We start from the raw sequence: 21,585 nt of genomic DNA, 5'->3' as shown, positions 1-21,585 counted from the left end.
AATTTTTAATTAAAGTGATATTTTTTTAATTTTAACGAAATGCTTCCCTTAGTTTTTGTTTATAGAAAACAAAGTAAAAGTGAGTGTTGGTCACATGATAAAGCTCATAATTAAATTTTTTTAATATTCATGATTGTATGTAGCTGATGGAAAGCTACCACCAAGTTTAACAAATTTTACCCCAATGAATGATTTGTGTTAACTGGGGAATATTATACGTTGCTATAAACAAATTCGAATTTTTTAATGCCAAATAGTTTTAGTGAAATATTTTTTTTTTTTGTTTTTTTTTTTTAATAAAATGAAAACACCAAATTTGAACAATTTAATTTTTAAAGCAACAATGCATATATTTTTCTTTCTTTCCTCTCATCTTTAAACTTTTCGAACTTTTAAACAAAAATTATTTCTAAATTAATTAGGCTTATTTTGTAGAATAAATTAGTTTATAGATTAGTTAGTGCTTAGGTAAGTACTTTAGGCACACTAAAAATTATTTTAGACTATTATAAATATAATGCACACTGGGACATACATACATACACGTACATACTATTACATACTTACATATATTAAATATAATAAATTAAATTACATACATTTCATAAAATTAATTGATTGCAACGTCTAACAAAATATACAACTAATTAATGGATAAAATTACAGCGTACGCTTTGCTAAACTAAGAATTTAATTAGTGTTATATGTACATTATACATACATATGTACATATCTACAACCCGTTAAGTACGACTTGTTTGTACGCGTGTGCTGCATAGTCGAGCTATAAATGCTCGACCCCGCTCCGCTGCCTATCAACAAAGCTTACGACGATTACAGAGCAGCTTACAGTTAATAGACTAGATTCTAACTAAAGCTAAGGCGGTGACACTACCGATTATTCACAATATCAATCTCAAGGCTCTCACTTAAAATGCTTAGACCAAACTATTCACTACAATTGCCACCTATTTCCAAAGTTATACGGCGAATATCTATAGTTGGGACTACCGAACGAAGCGCTATTACTTACACCGAACGGTGTACTATGGTGGAACATATCAAAGGCCGAACCAAACGCAGTGCGCGGCGGTGTCTGATAGAACATCGCCGCAGTGGCAGCAGCCGCAGCTGCAGCTTGTTGTTGCTGATCTTGTGCCGATTGCGAATGTGCATGAAATTGTTGTTGCTGTTGGGCAGGGGCGTTATGCGACGATTGATATGTTCCGCCATTATTACTACCTACGGTACCTGAGGTGCTGGTGGTGGTATTAGTGACAGCTGTAGAAGTGGAGTGGGAAGCATTATTACTCAAAGGCGAAGCGGTTAGGCTATTAAATAGGGAGGAACCGATTTGCGATTGAGTATTAATTGAAGCACCCAAACCACTGCTGTTATTATGACTTGTATTCGTAGTTGATGTGCTTGTTGTACTTGTGGTTGATGTAGCGGGCGCGACAGAATTAGCGCTAGCATATAATGCAGCCAACAAATCATCAGTGCTGGTCAAATGTGCGGCGGTTTTGTGACTGGGCGCACACGAGCTAAATGCACTTGTCGCCGAGTGTACAAGACCGTTCGCAGAACTTGTGGCCAGTTGCTGTGTTGTTGGTTTGCGTTCATCGTTGACTTGGTACATGTCATTGTTTGTTCCAGAATTAAGATCTGTATTTGTTGGAGCCGCTCCAGTGGGTGTGAGCGCCGCATGCTCGTTGGCGAAGAAGGCGTTTTGTGTGACCGCTTCAACTCCGGCAACACTTTTCATAAACGCAGCCAGATGGAAAGCGGCCGCTGCTGTATGTTGTTGTGTTGTGTCTGTTTCAGCACGATTCAACTCATCGAGATGATCGCGCACTATAAGCAAAATTTGTTCATGCAACAGCTCAGCGCAAGTGCCATTCGCCAACGAACTAGCGGCTGTTGATGTCGTACCCACCGAGCTATCTGAGTTCCCACTATTATGCGCGCTGGCTGCAGCGGCCAATGCACACACTTTAGCTGAAACTTTGGTTAGTAGCGTTGGCACATCCCGGTAAAGGATGTCCAACAACTTACCGGTGGTGAAGAGCACGATCGCCTTTAGACAGGAATATTCCGCCGAATCGACGTGTAGCGCCTTCAGTTTTTCCACCTGTTCTTGGAAGATGCGTATATGATCCATGAATGCAACGACACGATCCGCCGCCATTGGTGATGCGTGTAGACCGGCAGCAGCCAACAGCGGCGCCACATGTAGCGGCATCGAACATTGACTCGCATTCAAAACGAACAACTCAGACCAGACTAGTCGCAGTAACGCCACTTGATCCGTCACTTGCAGCTCGGGGAAGAACGGTATGTTTTTTGCCCACTCGACAGCGGAGAATAGTAAGCGGGCGGCTAATTCGCAGATGTTATCGATACCCATTATATTATTCGGTTGCATACATTGACCATAGCGGGACGTAGGATAAGGTTCGGCGCGCAAAAGTAATGAAATATAGGAACTGAGATATGAGTGACCGTTGAAGCCGGCAACAGCCATGGGATCGCCATTAGCAAGCTGGTATTGGCCATGCATACCGGCCAAACCAGGCTGAGTGGGTGGCACGCGACCGCGTTGAACAGCTGTAAAGAGAGAGAGAGAAGATAGATAAGAAAGAAAAATTAGTATAAGCTTGGAAAATGTAAGAAGTTCGAGACCAAGTATTTATAAATAAGCTACAGTAATCGAGAAGTATTTGGATAGCAGACTGCCGGCGGGACAGCTGGTAACCTAATACCTTATTTAAATATCAAATTTTCAAATGCGAACAATTACAACAAAACTACTATTTTGACCACGACATCACACGCCAAACAATGCGACTGGCAGATAACGTTGAAGATACGCATTCAGAGAGTGTGGCATGTTTTCAGGCGCGTCCATATGCAATCGTGACGACAATGCGAAGACGTTTACCAAACACAAACCCCTAAACTGGCAGCCAAAACAAAAGGATATCTGCAAACTCAATCTGAGTGTATTGTTAGAGGCAACTTGGACCGCATGACGGCAAGCGGCAGAGCGATGCAAAGGATGTGTACGAAGGCAAAGAATTCGAAGGTTCAAGATTTAGAAAGAGCCATAACGAAGTCAAGAATAGGGGGCAAATGCCAACCCCTTTTTCCTAAGCAACAAAGTTCATGCTCAGCTCTAAAGATATCTACTTTTCGCACTGCGTCATTAAGCAAAATTTATTTTTGACAATGTTAAAAGAGCTACAGCGAATATTTGGTATACGTGTGCTGCAGAAGAGCATACGGTGAAGGGGTAAGGCAAAGAGTTTGTGTTGAACAACCCTTCGCTACTTGTCGTCGCACTTACATACATACATATGTATATAACTCGAAGACGCAGTCTGCTAAAGTCTGCATAGGTACACGATTCGTTTTCGTAGTGTACTTCGTCTTAGTGTTTGTATGTAAATTTTTGTAAAATATACTTTTCAACACATTCGCCATGTAAATTTACAACAAAACAACAGCACAATTTTGCATTGCTGTTTTGAACTTTGAGTGAATTTACTTTTAATTAAAATGCACAATTTACAAACGATTATGTGATTTTGTTTGTGCATACGAATATGTAGATATATAAATAAATAACAAGATTTGTTTGGAAAAGGGGGGAAGGTGAATTGGTAAGTAATCGGCGAAACACGTGAAACCTTTACGCAAATTTTCCATATATAAAACGTACCTTACCGAGATACGGTCAAAGTATACGTATGTATGAACCCAGCACTTCTGCTAACTTGTAACAATCTGCTTAATAACTGATATGGAGGATAAGCCAACTAGTGAAAATTACTTCAAAGTGGAAACTAAACTGGTGAAAGTGAACAGATGATGCGAATTACCACTACCTTCATAGCTAAAAGTTGTCTTCGTAGTGGATTCAAATTCACCAGCTAAACTCCCAATTGCTGCCTGTTATTATTTTCCTGACATAATCATTTTAATCGTTGGGTCTATCCTTCCATTTTCCTGAATATTGAGAATATAAAATAATTTGGTATCACCGAACTCAAATATTTATAAAACTGCAAGAAAATGCCAAAGTGATCCCAACAACTATCCAAAAATGAGCCTTAAGGAATCTAGAAATTATCCTGAAAAGAACCCCGTAAACAGTATCACCCCCAGGCTATTCGGTATGTAATAATCGTGGAAATTTAAAATAGTCCTTGAGAACGAGTACTGGCGGCGAGAATGAAAAGTTAAATGAAATTTGAGGGCTCAGAACATTTAGTATTCTGTAAAACAATGATTCCAATGTCTCTGACAAATATTTGTTGAATGCGCCGAAAAATTTTCTACATAACTTTCGATTAAAATATACACTCAGAAAAAAAATCGTTCTAAAACGGACGAAACAAGTTCAAATTTAAGAACATTCGTTGACAACGGTCCGTTAAGTACGTGTTTTCTTAACGCATAATATGCATTTTTTCATATAATTAATTCTCTTATCGAGAAATTTTTCTTATTTGATGATGCAATATGAATATAAATTTAAAACATTTCATAACAAGTTTGAGAATCAACTGTGCATGTGTGAATGGAGCTGAGCGCAAAAGAAAGTAAAAAAATAGAATAAACAAATTTTTTTTTAAAAACTTGATAGTTTTCCGGTGATCGAACTCGCACCACACGATCGCAGCCGCAACATCATAGCCGCTGGGCTACTACAACTGCTTGATAACACCCTGCAAAAATCGTTGCATCATGTGGTCCACTGGAGCACTTATCATTATACTCCACTGTAATGCAGCAATGGACCAACTCATGTTTCTACACGAACATATTGTAAGCCGATCATTGCTCGTTTGTAACGATTGTAATCACTACACGATGTTTATTGGACTGTGGGTACTCCACGGATTACTCTGATGTAATGCAGAGCTGGAGTATATGGTCCAGTCCTAGGACATCGCAATGTTAATTGGACCATCTTTTTTGTATGAATTGTGGTTAATATTGGAGCACTCGGTTGGTCCATAGCGAGTACTCCATACATGCATGCATGGAGTATTCGCGATTTTTGCAGAGACTTGCGCCAAATGTTGTATTTAACATTGTAGTACACACGAATAATACCGTTTCTTCTTTCTTGAACTTAATTTAAGAACATTGCTCTTAATTTAAGAACATTTGTTCACATTTTAAGACCAGCCGTTCTCTTTTCAAGAAAATAGTTGCCAGTTCAAGAACAAGGTTATTGTTTTGAGAACGGGTCGTTCATTTTTCAAGAACAAAAAAGTAAGAACAAGAAAAGCTTGAATTGAGTCCGGTGGTGCTGGTTTTTAGAACGGATTTTTTCTCTGAGTGTATAGTATATATGTTTCAAAGTATGCATAAGAAGAACAGCAACAAAACGCAAAAGTTAGAGACAAATGCAAAGCGTACACCGGGACATTGAAACGGCTGAGTGGATAACACCAGTATGAATGCAGCTATACTCTAGTTCAAAGTTCGCACCCTAAAAATTAGTTGGTGAAGAAGTGAAATTATTATGAAACATACTAGGACATGTTCATGATGACCATCGCCACGTGCAAAGGGTTGTAAGTTTTATCTAGTATGAAAAACTTTGCATTTACATTTGCTACAATTTTATTCCTTCTTGTACTACTTTTAGCGCCCTTTAAAACCGTTAGCTGTAAACTAGTATGTTCCTTGTATGATTGGGTGTTTAGCTGCTGGGTATGTACAGAGCCTTGATTCTTATGTTTGTGTGCAAGTTAGGCGACATTTATTGCCATGGAGTCGTTGGATTTGTTTTGATCATTGGACTTAAATCCATTTGCTAAAGTAAATACTTCATTATTGTTATTATTATTTAAGTGGTTATTGTATTTTTTGCTGTTTTTGCGTGGAAGAAAGATTAGACAAAAGTAAAAGAGTCTCACTGAGTGTGTGGTTATCTATATTGCTGCACTGAGAACCCTCACCTGGACTTGGTACAAATGACATTGACTCTAAATAGAAAATTTAACATAGGATTGATTTCTCTTTAACAAATCATCGTAAATACTTATAATGGGATTTACTTTAGTCATTTTACTCAAACTTTTAATACTTTTTCATAAGTATATATGTTTTTTGAGATCTTAAGAATAATGCATTATTTAGACTTTTAAGCAAATTGTGGTGAAAATCGTGAGCAGAATATTTGGCAAGAATCCCTACTTGACATATTTATATCTTAATTATTTGTTACCGATATGTTTAAATTAATTTATAATATAAACTTAAATTTCAAAGGAAGGTAGAAGTTTATTTCTTCTTCTTAATAAGCTGGTCTGATCTATAGTTTCAAACTAAACTTCTAAATTTCTGCCTTCGGCCAATGATTCACAATTTATTTTGTTTTCTTAAATTTAAGTACTGAGCTTAAATAAATAAATGTGAAAATATGTAAAAGAGCATATGAGAAAATATTTTCGGAAATCCGACTAGAAGGATGGTGAAAAGAATTTAGTTTTTCTGGCGCCTTTTTGACGCTGATTCCTTGAAGCCAATGCCACTGCCGGTATCAATGCAATTTGTTAGCGTAATTACGCCAAGTTATTTTTTTTTTTTTTTTGATGTGCAATATGAAGCATATTTGTGAGTCAATATTTTAGTATTCGTACTTGAAATATATTGCTAAGCTATAGCTAGATGTATCAGCGCCAGTGGAGCCACTCACTGGTCAACGAAAGAACGCAACGTCGGGCTGCGTTACCCAGCCTTGAAACTAATCGATAGATCGCGAAGTTTGACACACAATTGATATTCGATAGATTTTACATTTGAGAAAATATCGATACAATGCAATGCAAAAGAAAAAAGAATATTGGTGGAACTGAGCAACAGCCGACTACTAACAGCATTACCATCAATTTTTTTGCAGATACAGGGCAAAATGTATGTACTAGTATTAGACTGGGTTGATTTATTAACCGATATCGCGCCATCGATTTTTCGATAGGATTTGTGCTCAGGAAAAAAAAGTTCCACTGCGCATATCCAAAACAATAATTTTCGAGCCAGCGAAATTCCATTTTTTTGACTTTTTTTCGACTTTGATTTTTAAGGTTTTTTTCATGACGTACTAAAAAAATTTGAATTTGATTGTAAAATTTTCATGTATACCCTATATATATATGTATATATATATTTTTTTTTTAAACTGTTATCGCCAACGTTATTAGCGGAAATTTTTGGGTCGGACAGGGTATACATATGAACATTTTTTTTTAGGTCATGAAAAAAACCTTAAAAATCAAATGCGAAAAAAAGTAAAAAAAAAAAATGAAATTTCGCAGGCTCGAAAATTATTTTTTTGGGTATGCGTAGTGGAATTTTTTTCTCCTGAGCGCAAATCCTTTCGAAAAATCGATGGCGCGATATCGGTTAACTTTTGTCGGTACAAATCGATCCACTCTAATGTACATATTCAAATAAATAAATACATACTTATACATTTCAAGCAATACTATTTGTATAGTGGTCTACATATTTTACACATGACTGTACGTATATGAGTAAATACGTTTTTGAGCCTCTGGGACTTATAGCTCCGACACATAAGCAGTTTTTCATATAGAGAATGGTAGAATGAGCGACACTGGCGCCATCTGATATTGAAAAGCAGCCAACTCCCCAATTTTGCTCCAAGCAAATCATAAGAAGAAGAATTTGACATTTGCCTTGGCTAAGGGTGTTGGCACACTTTGCAAGTGAAATTATTTTTCCCACTGATTGGTAAATTTTCTAACATTTTTCGCAATTAAAAACTGCAATTTAACAATCGAATACGACACAAAATATGTTAGCAAGTATTTTTGTTGTATAGGGAGAATGTTTACAACAGTGCTTCGGGAAATTTTGTATGTGAATGGGCAAGGCGTTATAAACTTCATTTGCTAAGTCTGAAGTTCCTTCATATTTACAAACACAACATCTTGGTTGATTGTGGCGGTGTTATTGCAATGCATAAGCTTGTGTTAAACGCATATATATGAAAAATGTCATTGTACCGCGGCCTTTATATTTCATTACCTTCACAGTTCAGATTCAATTTAAAATTACTTTGTTAACTTATTTTACATATAGAAAAATGAATGTGAAACTATAGCATTCGTACGCACCCACAACACAATTCAATGGAAATCATATGCAAACTGTTATCATTTGTGGAAATCTGCAAAAAATGAGCAGAAATGCAGTGAAATAAATAAAAGGCGGACAATGGTGCCTGAGGTGTTTGCGCATGGATAAGAAAATCCCTATCATTTTAAGTTTTACTTTTTTTTACTCTCGTTTATGTAATCGATTGGTGAAGTGGTATTTTAATGCTGCTATTCGATGGCAAAAATAGTGTTAAGTTTGAAAAGAATATATATAAAATTTTTATACTCAGAGTGCTTTGTACACAGAGTATATTAACTTTGGTTCGGTAACGGTTGGTTGCACAAGTATAAAGGAATCGAGATAGATATAGACTTCCATATATCAAAATCATCAGTATCGAACAAAATTTGATTGAGCCATGTCCGTCCGTCCGTCCGTCTGTCCGTTAACACGGTAAATGAGTAAATATTTAGATATCTTCACCAAATTTGGTACACGAGCTTATCTGGACCCATAATAGATTGATATTGAAAATGAGCGAAATCGGATGATAACCACGCCCACCTTGTGTATATATAACATTTTGGAAAACACAAAAAACCTGATTATTTAGTAAATAATACAGCTAGAATGTTGATATTTGACGTATGGGCTGATATTGAAACTCTTAATAAAAACTTTAAAACATTTTTTTAAATGGGCGTGGGACCGCCCACTTGTGTTAAAATCAATTTTACAAATATTATTAATTATAAATCAAAACTCGTTAAACCTATCGTAACAAAATTCGGCAGAGAGGTTGCCTTTACTATAAGGAATGCTTTGAAGAAAAATTAACGAAATCGGCTGAGGACCACGCCCACTTTTATATAAAAGTTTTTAAAACGGTCATGGACGAATAACATAAGCTATATCTTTGCAAAAAAGAACTTTATATCAATGGTATTTTATTTCCCAAGTGTTTTTATAACAGTAAATAGGAAAAACTTCAAATTAAAAAAATTGACGCGGCACCTCCCCTTTTATGACTAAGAAATTGTATATGTTTCGGGAGCCATAACTCGAAGTAAAATTAACGGATCGTAATAAAATTGGGTATATAAATTTTCCCTATAGCAGGATATATTTCTATAAAAAATGGACGAGATCGGTTAAAGACCACGGTAACTTAGATATAAAACAAGTTTAAAAGGGTCGCAGACTAGAATAATAAGCTATAACTTAGCAAAAAATAGTTTTGAATCAACGATATTTCACTTATCCAGTTTTATTTTAAGAGTAAATGGGGAGCATTTTTTTTAAACGGGCGGTGCCACGTGTTATGTAGAAAAGTAATTTATCTGAAATGAAATGTACAATTGAAGCTCACGCTGAGTATATAATGTTCGGTTAGACACCTTTACTTGTTTTGGAAATATTTTTAAATTTTATGTGTTCATCCTTTAGTATAAAGGTCTAAATGTAATTCTTATTATCCAGTTCGCTGTAGTTGCAGTTTATTACATTTTATTTGCTTTTCTACTTTGGCCTTTAAATGTTGTCTCACTCCTCTTTCATTCCCAGTGGTGTAGTTAGGCAAGGGGGGGGGAGGGCAGCAAGGGGAACATTTTGCACCGGGCGCCATTCACAGGGGGCGACAAATGTTCCGCAAAGCAGAACTTCCTGGATAATTTGTCTTTTTATTATAACTGATTTCTGGAAAATATTGATTTCGGCAAAAATTTGTTTTTACTAAAAAATGCATGCATATATTCGGCACTTGCGAGGGGTTGTGGAATAATTGAAAGCATACGTATGTATATCTTTTTTTCCACGTTCAACATTACAATGGGAATTATTTTAACGAAACTGTCAAACGTGAATCTGAAACACGATGGAGCGCCAGAATACAACCGGTTAGCTTTATTGGTGATATGCTAGAGAATGTAGTAGAACTCTTAGAACAATTAGCAGATGACACCAACGCCACAAGTGACACCAGAAGCGAAGATACAATTCTGTTACGAAATATACAAAATTTTAGTTTCATAACATTAGTTCATTTCTGTTATGAAATCTTAAGAAGGATTGATCGTGTGCAGCTCAGATTACAGAATCAGAAGCGTCTCATGATCTTAAATCACTAGCGATTGAACTATCCGAAATTCGAGACACTCTCTATGAGGAAGCAATAAAAAAGCGAAGTCTGTTTGTGAAAAATGGGATATTGATATAATAAAACGTGTAAGAAGGCGCCGCAAAATGCCCGGAGAATCGGCAAGAGATGGTAGTCTTTCCGCAGAATGTGAAATTTCTCGCATTATGAAAAGTGTTCTCGATCGTCTACAACAAGAAATAGGTACAAGATTTAAACGACAAAATGACCTGAAAAAATATTTGTCCCCGGGCGCAAGAAAGCCTCACTACGCCACTGTTAATTCCACTGTAATTCACTTTCAATTTTGCTATTAAGTACTTGAAATATTTCCTTGAATATTATTTGAAAGTCGAAGCTTAAGATTCATACATTCGCCTCAGCAATTGTCAATGCAGTGGTCACTCTGTCGAACCCTTCTTGTCGTTATTTTTTTATTTATGGCAATTAAAAATTGTCTATGCAAATTTACGCTCGTCTAAGGGTGGACAAATCGGGTTTGACCAGTTTAGAAGAATCGAAATTGCACAAAGACAAGAATTTTTAGTTTCATACAGAACAAAGAAAATGATATAAATTTTCATAAGACACATGCATTTTGTTTTGGTCAGTTAATCCTCCCTTCTCTCTGCCTCCTTACGTGCCACCTTTTCGTACAATCTCTCGTCCTTGCTGCAGTGCACGAAAATGTGAAAAATGTAAAGCGGCAATTATTGCGACAATACATTTGGGTAATTGTGTTTTGATTTACATTTTTCTTTCTTTTACTTTTCTTCGCTGCTTCTTTAGCTCCGTTATCTGGGGTTGGACTGCTGAACAAATACATTACAGCTGTTATGCAAACGATCCACCTCAACGATGTGACAAGTTCAGGCAGCTTGCTAGTCGACTGGACATGCAAACTAGTTTCTACGCGCACACACACACACACACAAACATTTATTAATCGACTGACCACTGCGACTGTCCAGTTCGCGTTTGGTAATTCTTTGTCCGGCCGGACATTAAGTTATTAATGAGCCTGGGAAAGTAGAGAGTTTGGTTGCCTTTTTGGCACCTTTATGGCCTTTGTGCGGCATTGTCGCTACGCTTTGTGACCGGAACCACAATCTCTTGATCCTCACGCCGAGTGTGGTGCTAGCAGTTTTTGTACTTGTGCTGATGCTGTGCGGTTTAGGCTTTTATGCAAATATACGACACACGATTACAAGCGAACGACTGTACGTGAAGGAAGAACTGTCAGCTTTTCCTTTTTTAACCGCTTTCTTCTGTTGGCAACGAAGTTCTTTAGGAAGCAAATAAACAACTCGCGCCAAAGCGTCTGCTGTGCGCTATACTGTGTGTTCTGTGAAAAAGTCTTGATTTCTGATCTTGCTCATACCTTCCCGCTGAGCTCAGTCACTCACAGTTGCTCACTACTAACTCACTATTGCCATAAGTTCACTGCGATCAACACCAGAGATTACCGGGATCAAAATTCGCGCGCAAACGAAAAGTAAACAAACGTCAGAGGGAAGTGGGCAAGAGCAATAAAAATGAAGAAATATATAAAATATATGGCAAGTAAAATGCGAAAATGTGGTGGCAACGTAGCATTGACGTTAAAATGAAAGAAATCCCAAATATACATATTTTCATTCAAAGTAGTAGCAAACAACAACAACGTATGTGTTGCTGCAACCCCCATGAAACCCGTCCAATTCAAGAGATCATTCTACTATTTATACTACGCAGAGTCAGTTGTTTTTATTGTCTCTTTTAATCATCAATTTTTTAATACATTTTGTATGTATTATATCGCTACATCGTTGTTGTTCTTAATTTATTTAGCCTGATTTTGTGGCAGAGCTCTCAGCTTGCATTCACAGCAGCCTTGCTACAATATGCGGCACGTGCTCAAGACGTCTTTGCCACACTCGTATTGCATCATTTTATTGGCCTTTTTTAATGTTGGCTTTTGTGTTTTGCCTTAAGCTGTCGTTAACACTGCTTCGATTACGTTGTCGTTATTGTTGTTCCTGTTTTGCTCCTTTGTGAAAGGTTATGATGCGTGACATGCGATAAATCGGAATGTCAAGTGACTACTCGAACACTTATTCGATATTCGATTACATAATGTTGGAGTGCTTGCAGTAAGTTTTTTGTGGGTTCTTTGTTCTTTTTAAACTAAGTGCCTGTTGAAGTGTTTGATTGCAGGAAGCGAGGCGTTTATTATTTGAACGTTCTTACAGAAAGTTAATTAATTGAGATACGATAAAAAAGGAAATGCGTGTGATTTTCTAAATTTCTACAGGAGTGGAATATGAATTCTGTATGAAGGTAACTAGGAAGCGCGTGCTGCTACAACACATATCAATGCTGCGCGCATCACAAGTTTCCATCGCGTCCCAAGCAACAAATGTAAGGATAAGGAATACCCCAATGCCTCAAAAAGCGAACGGGAGCAGCAAGGCGCGCGCGTATGGCAGAGTTATCGTAACACAATACAAAAGAGTGAAGTAGAGAAAACGTAAGTCAGAACGGCGGGAGTGAAAGATATGATGCCCGAAATTTCTACCAGGCAGTCCAGATGATGAAAGGCTTTGAGAGCAGGGAGGATTCCTTTACGATTAATAACGGCAAGGGAGACAGCAAACTCGATACCGGATGGAGTGAGGATGCCAATATCCCGGCTAAAAATTAAAAAGTCACCGTGAATTGACGTCACTAAAACATCAAATTTTTGAAGTAAATCAAGTTTTTTGGTGTTCTTCTGCAGAAAAATTTACATCAGCCCAACAATCTTCGCATGCAACGGTCATTTGTTCCACCTTGAAAAACGCTTATAGCTGTACATTTTCCATGTTCTTAACAGCAAAGCTGTAGTTGTGCGTGTATGCGTGTATGTCTACAGCTTGCAGCAATTGACACAACAATTAAATCATATTAACCTACCACCGTAGCAACAACTTTGGTGATGAACCTTAAACTTGATGACCGTTTCTCATATGAGGTCGCTAATACATGACCTCTGTCCAGTTTTTTTCACCTTTTTCAGTTTTCTTGCACTGATTTTTGAATATTTTTTTGTTTTTATAAAGAAAACATTTCTTGCTTTGAACTTTTTATGTTGTATTTGTACAATGTACGTATGTATAAAGGCAAGTAAAAACGTTTTAATAAAAAGGGTGTTTTATGCTTTAAAATTTTGTCATTTTGAAAATATTCTCACGATATTTCAACGAAGATACGATGCCCAGAAGACAAGAGAATTGGTGTTGAACCAGTTTTGTTGACAATTAATGTGCAATATGTATGTATGTATGTCAGCATGTAATGACGCTGAAAATGTTAAACTATTTTCACAAATTTGAAATTAAAAAGTATAATTTTAATGGTGAGAAGCAGCTCAGCTGTTTGTGCGATTGCGACGGCAAATACAGCAGAGTTTTTTCGAAAGGTGTTGAACTCTTTTACATAAACGCTTATGACATTCGACCGTTTCGAATGTCGGTGCTAAAATGTGGTCGTTATGTAGTGCAAAGTTTACATGACACCTCGACAGGTACGCAAAACACTTACAACAACCACAACAAGAACGACAGCAATGTGAAGAAATGAAAATTTCAAATGGCAACTAGTTACAACAACAAGACAAGCAATTGACAGTAATATGCCATTAATGCGGTTTATATGATCACTTAAGTGGTCATATTTCGCAGCTAACAATTTAAGATTCATACAAACTTCTAAGATTATATTACACATACGCTAATAGATATAGATAAATATGTATGTATGCAAGTTTGAGCAAGCCACAACCCAGTAAAAATTTTTCCAAACAATGTACTGAACTCTATAGAAGAAGATTAGGGAGCGAACGTAATATCGTTGAGTCCCCTAAGCCGGCCATCCAAGCACATTTTTTAATAGGTGATGAGGCAAGGAGTTGATAGACAATTACAGCAGATCTAGAAAATGCAAGCTGCAGGAAGAAAGCGTACAGTAAAATTTCTGAACTTGAAAATTTCAAGACTTGATTTGGAATTATCAGAATTTGGAATAGCAACTCTGAATTTTCATTATCTGAATTTCAACGAGGAGTTCTGAAGTCAAAAATAAATTTCAATTTGATTTAAAAAAACTTCAATTTGGTTTTAAAAAAGTATCCTTTGGACTTTTGAATAGTTAAATATCTGTTCGACGACGTCAAAGGCATCATAAAATTATCAAATGTTTTTTGGAAATCAAAGTTTAAGTTTTAGAAATTGTCAAATGAACTCTAAAATAGTAAAATGCATAAAAAGTTCTTTAGAAGGAACTAAGTGTACTTTCCGAGAATATCAGGTGTACTTTAGAATCATATACACTTGAGCGGGTCAAATTGTATAGATGAATTTTTTCCCATCAGGAGTATAGCAAAAACGTAATCTACAGATAATTCTAAGAAAAATTGCTGAAAGCACCATAGCTCTAAATCCGATTTCGAGGCCCCCACTTTTGCAAAATAGAAATTTTGCATTTGAATGTAGGGTTTGGCCAAAAAATCTTCATAGCTTGTGCAAGAATTATAGGAAAAATATTGTAACAAATGTTAACAGCACGAGCGATGCTTTCGTCTCTAAGCCGATGCTAAGCAGTGACGTGAATTCACATCCATAGATCAATCATTATGTATCTACATAAACGAAACAATAATTGCGTCTACATATATGTACCATGTACGTATACGAGCAGCGGAGAGTCAATGCACAAACACATGCATATATCTGAGATACTCCTGAAAGTATGCAATGAGAAAAACTATAAAAATCATGCAATTGTAGTTACAGCTGAGAAGTTTGAGAGCTGCTGGACTAGTAGATTCTGGAAGCGCCTAGAAGATGCGAACGTTGAAATCCGAGAGTATAAAAGGCGGCAATTGTAGAGGCGCTGGAATTCAGTTTGATTTGAGATTTCGATTAAGACGCTATCTAGCAAGCAAGAGCAGTATTATTTTGAATAGTGGAGTTTCACTAGAGCTATCAATCAGTTTGGTTATTAAGCAAGCTATTCGTTGCACAGTTTGAGTGTTATTGTGAAGTACTTAAATAAAGGCCATTTTGCATTATTACATATTGGAGTTATTTATTCAACAGTTTAGTGATCCAAACTTAGCAGAAGGGCAAATAAGAGGATTTGAAGTAAATTCGTTACAATATCATATTGGGCATACTTTAAAGGTATTTTACGTACAATTCAGAATCTTTATTAATATCTATAGTATTTTTGAATTTTGATAGAGATATCAGGCTAAAATATGAGAAATTAGCCTAAAATGAACTTTTAACTACTATATTATCATTTTTAACAAATTTCTTATGGAACATTTTTTTTTCTTTACAGCTAAAATAAGCTCAGAATATTTCCAACAACTTTCATTAAGACAGGTTTTTTGATGAATTCCTAATCCATAAAAGTATATATTACGCGTAAGGAGATTGGAATATATTCGGAATAGGTTACCGTTTCTAGCTGGCAACAAATCTCTGTAGAGAGATTAATAAAGAGAGATTAATAAAGGCGGTTCAAGGACGAATATGAATGGAAGTTGTCATCATCGGTGAGTTAATTTATCAATTTACAAAAAAGGGAAAAACTTACAAAAAATGATATATACATACATGCATATATAAGTAATCAATGGCAAGTAACTCCAGTGGTAAATCGTTGGTTTGCTGTATTCGCGTTGAATCTTATCTTTATAATTTACATTTTCTGATAAAAACTTTTGTTGCAAAACACAGTGCTACAAAGCAAGAACAAGTTTCAAGTCTTCGAAAATTTTCTTTCAATCCTTCATTGGGATAAGTCAATAAATTAATCGCTCTTTGTCCCAACAACATACCATCAATAATTGAACTAATACATAAAAATTAGCATTGGTATGTTTGTTGGTATTTCAGCAGTTATGTTGGATAAATGCATTGACGGTTGTGTATGTGTGTGTGCGTGTGTATCTAGTAAAATTATTGCTAACAATATTTACTCTAGCGTAATTACAATGCCGCTGCTTGCCCATTTGGCCGCGTAGTCACTCATTTTATGTTAGCATTCTTGTCATTCATTCATTGCTGCGCCTGCGTACCCAACAAATTACAATCGATTTTAACCTAAATCGATGTGTGTAATCAAGAAATAAATATACACATTTTAATGTTTTTATCTCTTCATGTATGTTTTTTTTTAGTACATACCTACACTTGTATTCTAGTTGCACATCTATAAGTTATTGCCTTTAGAACTGGTATTTTTTAAGTGTTCTTGTTGTAGTTGAAATTCTTAAACAAAAAATCTATGCTAATACATTCAGAGCTAAGCAACTATTGAAAAATATAATTTGTTGACGTCGAATCTCTGAAGTTTAAATAAACACAGCACAAAAATATTAGTTTAGTTGAAAACACCGGAACATAACACACATAATATCGACGGCTTAGCCGAATACAACCCTATCATGAGATAAAATCTCAGGATTTATTGTAAATAAATAATAATAAGAAAATACTAACAAACCGCCCTTTTATAGCTTCCGAACTAAAAATTTTAAACATAATTCTTTCTCACAAACAGTTTATGTTACAGAGTGTGAAGGTCGAATAATTTACCATAATTAATTAACTCAAAATAACTTTACTTAGAATTAAATTTAAGTTAATAACGGAATAGTTTTAAATGTTACAATTATTATTTTTGCAACTATCTACAAGAGAGTTATGAAAATAGAGTAAAATAAACCCTACCCTTTTTATTCTGAATTTAATTATTCTGCTAATAACAGAACTTAAAAATTATTTTAAAATTTTAGATCAATTAACTATAAAATGATGTTTTTTTAGTTTTTCTTATTATTATTTATTTAAAATTTTTTAGTTATTGTTTTTGAGCTGGTCTCAATTCGTTCAAAATATAGTTATGCCCTTTTCCCAAAAATAGCCACTTGGTTAAACGGAAATTTCCTATATGGCCACGACACCAAATTTGACAAATTTGACTTATTGCGTCAGCTATTGATACGTGTGTAAAACTTCAATTGACCTTATAGCAAAATTAAGTGGTCATAAGGTCAATTTACCGTTTACTTTATGTCACTCCGCATTTAATTATTGCATTGTCATTTGTCCTTGATACATGTGTAAATTTTCGACTGACCTTAATGCTCTATAAGTGGTAGTAAGTTCAATTGATATTGCGTCCATTGATCTTATGTCACCCCACCCTCAAATTATTGCATTGTAATCGGTATTTGATGCATGTAAAAGGTTTGAATCAAATCGGTACGTTTAAAGTGGGTCGAAATCGAGTTCCAAGGAGTCGGTTGCATACAAACAAACAAACATATAGGTGAAGCTAATACATATGTGACCTGGAATCATCAAACAACCCTATTGTGCGAAAACAAGTTTTCAAGAAAAACGCGTTTAAAGATTTTCACTTGTACTTTAAATGCGATTAAATTTCCTATAATAATCACTTAAAAAAAGAAAAACGGTATTTTCGCATAATAGGGTTGTTTGATGATTCTAGCTGACATATAAGGATGTTAATAAAAAACCTATCTCGGCGTTTTTAGCATATGGGCCTGGTTTAAAAATATTTTTAAAGAATCACTCATTTCAGGATTTGTTTCATAGAAGACCTATCTCATGTCAAATTTATTCTGATAAAGGGCGTTTGTAAAACAAGTTCTGAAATGGAATGTTTTTCAATCGAATTTTAATGTTGGACTTTATAAGAATGTTTTGGGATAAGCCGTTTTTGAAAAAAAAAAATTTAAGTAGGGCCTTCTTTAAACTAAGGCTGGCTTAGACCGTTTTTTCAAAAGTTTTACTGAGATAGGGCATTTTGGAAACGACAGAATGATATCTATATGAGAATCTGTTTCAAAAGCGCCGTATCTCAGCAAAAATTAAAAATAAGTCTTTATTATGAATTCTTTATAAGGAAAATTGAATTTAGTCTAAAAAAGTTAGATAAATTTATTTAACTCCGACAAAAAAACGGATAAGGTTAAAATACCCTGATTATTTCGTGCCCCTAAAAATGCAGCTTTCATATATTCAGGTAGTGTAAATTACAGCGTTGTTTTTTCGGTGTAATATTTGATTGTCAAAAAAATGTTGATAGGCAAAGACAAGTAGCAGCTAATTGCTGTTGGTCACAACGTCAATGCAAAACTGCCAGCGTTGCTGTGCGATTAAACAAAACCACAAAATGGTCAAAGTTAAAGCCGTCAATCGTCAAAGCCAACAAGTTTATGGCCAAATTAAGCTCCATTTGACTTGTGCTCTGTGCGCTGGTGGTTGGTTATTTTTAGGAAGCCTGCAAAATTTACAGCCTGCAATTACAATACAAACACGTAGTACTAACAAAAACAAAAAAAAAAAAAAAATCAAACTACGCTAGCTTTTAATAACAAACCAAAACAATTATATAACAAAAACATGTTGTACGATTTGTATGAATGTCATTGACAATGTGCATAGGCATTTTGGCATTCATTAGCACAATACGACATAAATAAGCACAAAATACAAAAACTCATACTTAGAACTTACTTATAGAAATATACAAATGCTTCATATCTGTTGAATGTTTGTTCTGATCAGTGTAGTAGAGTTGATCAGATGTCAAATATGACAAACTCGTCAAATATGTAATTTATTTTTTTTTGCTTGCAGCCATTCGATTGACAGCTGACGGCTAAATTCCGTTCAATTGAATTTTAAGCTTTAAATATTGATTAGTTTTTCTTACTCATGCATTTCGCAAACAAATGCTTTGTAAATTGTTGCAAATTTTTTGCTATTATCGAAAACAACTTATTGAATTATTAATTACAAGTTGGCATTTAATATAGAAATTTCCTTGTTTTTTGTGTTTCTTCACTACGCACCGTATTTAATAATTGATCTTTAAAACAAAAGCAAGTATTCCTTAATTCTGAATTCTATGTCAGCAGTCTGGAAACCGAAGTTCGTCAATGCAATAACAGTGAAACACGAAGAGCGTTGTCTTTCAAATAACGAATAAACGCAAACTGAAAGCTCTATCAAAATTCGAAATGAGCCGAAAGCTTTTGGAGCCAAATTCTTGTTTGTTACTACTAATTACTTCATTTTCAAAAGTATCGACAGTACCCGATTCATGAAAGAATCGATTCTGAGTACTAAATAATATCTTAAAGTACACAGTACTTTACAGGAACTCAGTAGCTAAAAAGTACTCAATAACCAAAAAAGCGAACCTTATAGTACACGTTTTTAATGCGATTAATTTTCGTATTTATTTATGGTGACATTTTAAAATAAAAAGAATAAGCACGACATAAATTGATTGCAAGCGATTTCAAAGCGTTTAAAATATATTTATCTTTTTCTTTTCCTTTTTTACCGTCTAAACTGTGTCTTGCTGTGCATTTGTTGTAATAATGATATAAGAATTAAATTTACCAATTAAGCCAAATGCAGCAAATACCTACCAAATGTGCGAACGTGCGTTTCTTACGAGTTTTATTGATTTTTGAGTGGAATTTTGATGGCTAAAAACGTTTGTATTAATTAAATTGTTTATTATTATAATTGAATTCTTTTGCGAATTGTTGGCCCAAATTGTTGAAAAACAAAAGCGGCATTTCAAAGGTGCACATTACTAGTTTTTGCACCAAAGGAAATATGAGTGGAACATAAATTATGTAATAATTGGAAAAAAATTAAAAGCATTCTTTGCATTTCACAAAGGCATAACGTTTCATTATTTTTAGCATTTTTATAAATAAAGAAAAAAAATAAAGAAAAAAACAATACAAATTATGGCAATTTTAGTAATTTTCAAAAAATATTAATTAAATTTCAAAACTGTTAAAAATGCATTTCTAGAGTTTCATAGACATAACTGTATTTGCAAAAGAAGTTTAAAAGAAAACAAAATAGATATGGCAATTTTCACCAAATTTCATCAAGCGAATTCTTTTTTTGCATTCTCAAGTGTTAGAGAAAGAAGCTTTCTGACTTCTGTAACTGAGAATATGCAGACCAATTTAAAGAACGTTTTGGAAAAATTTGATAAGTCGAGAAAACTGTATGGGAATTTCGTATTTTTTATTTCGAGTTTTCAGATTTTTTTTGAATTTTGTAGTAGCAATAATTTCAGTTGGGCGAAGTACATTTTATTTTTCGCTATCCCCAATTTTCCCGAGGGGATAGGGATTAGTCTTATATACCTCCTCACCTAATTTCAGTCGTCTATCTTTAATACTTTCAGATATATTGACAACGAAAAATTCCAGTTGTAGGGGAGGTGTCCCCTTTTTCGTTATACCCAGTTTTTCTAGAGGGGGTAGGGATTGGTCTCATATAACCACTCACCTAATTTCAGTCGTCTAGCCTTAATACTTTCAGATATTTTGACTACGAAAAATTCCAGTTGTATGGGCGGTGCCACGCCCCCTTGTCGAAAACTTTTTTATATAGCCTACCATAGATTGACGCACTCAGGGTATGTCATGGCAAAATTTCGTTCGATTGCATTCTGCGGTTGAGGCTGCAAGTCCAAACATACATATAGACATACTTTCACAAATATATAGTAGAATAAAAAGAAGAAGAATTAAATTGATCAAATTTGAATAAATGTCATTGCTTTTTTCGTGTTCGCTGCTGTAGATATATTTTCAAATTCGTTGATTTTCTTTGCAAATTTAAGTATGACAAACTAGCTGTGGTTAAGAATTCACTAGAACCGTACCGGTGCAGAGCCAAAACGACTTATCCTGCAAGGCTATTAATTGTTTATATACAATTACACACACACACACACAGCCAACAGATATCCGTAAGGAATTTTATGGCATCAGCGTATTAGGCGCATCCTCTCGTACATTAAAGCCCCTTTCCTCCCCTACATAAGCTAAAAAGATCTTTACAAACTTTTGAAATGAATTTGCGCAGAAAATGAGCAAACACAATGCGCTATGCCACTACAATATAGATGAATATGCAAAGTAGATATTTATTTTTGGGCGAGTTTGTCTAGAGTCGATTGGTGATTGTCGGTTTTTGGTTTTTTAGTTTTTATTGTGTTCGCATTCTATATTTAATTTAGGTACTTTGAAGATCAGGCCCAATGGCTTGAGTGCATGCGACTATGCCAATAGCACTTGTCACATAGCAAATACCCAAATTGTTGATACGTCCGTCCCCTGTGAGTGTAAGTAGGTACGCCAAATGTCAGCGATGAGCCGTCTTAAATTTACAAAAATACTTGTGTGCTATTGTTTCGACTTGTGAATA

At 35.1% G+C, this 21,585-nt stretch overlaps 1 protein-coding gene across 2 annotated transcripts in view; it reads right to left on the bottom strand.

Annotated features, from left to right (window-relative positions):
- Positions 1-21,585, bottom strand: part of svp (COUP transcription factor 2) — a 98,880-nt gene that overhangs the window by 22,825 nt on the left and 54,470 nt on the right. Inside the window, exons 3-4 of one of the 2 annotated variants that reach the window (XM_067777321.1) lie at positions 1,990-2,607; positions 561-1,917 (exon numbers count right to left, since the gene is read on the bottom strand). In XM_067777321.1, the coding sequence (XP_067633422.1) occupies positions 956-1,917; positions 1,990-2,607 (1,580 nt within the window). In that variant the 3' untranslated portion in view covers positions 561-955. Of the gene's footprint in view, positions 1-560; positions 1,918-1,989; positions 2,608-21,585 lie in introns of those variants that run through there. The other variant, XM_067777313.1, reaches the window with a different exon arrangement.

Source organism: Eurosta solidaginis, chromosome 1, assembly GCF_040869045.1.
Source record: "Eurosta solidaginis isolate ZX-2024a chromosome 1, ASM4086904v1, whole genome shotgun sequence".
NCBI classification, from domain to species: domain Eukaryota; kingdom Metazoa; phylum Arthropoda; class Insecta; order Diptera; family Tephritidae; genus Eurosta; species Eurosta solidaginis.
This window is presented reverse-complemented; position numbering and strand designations above follow the sequence as displayed.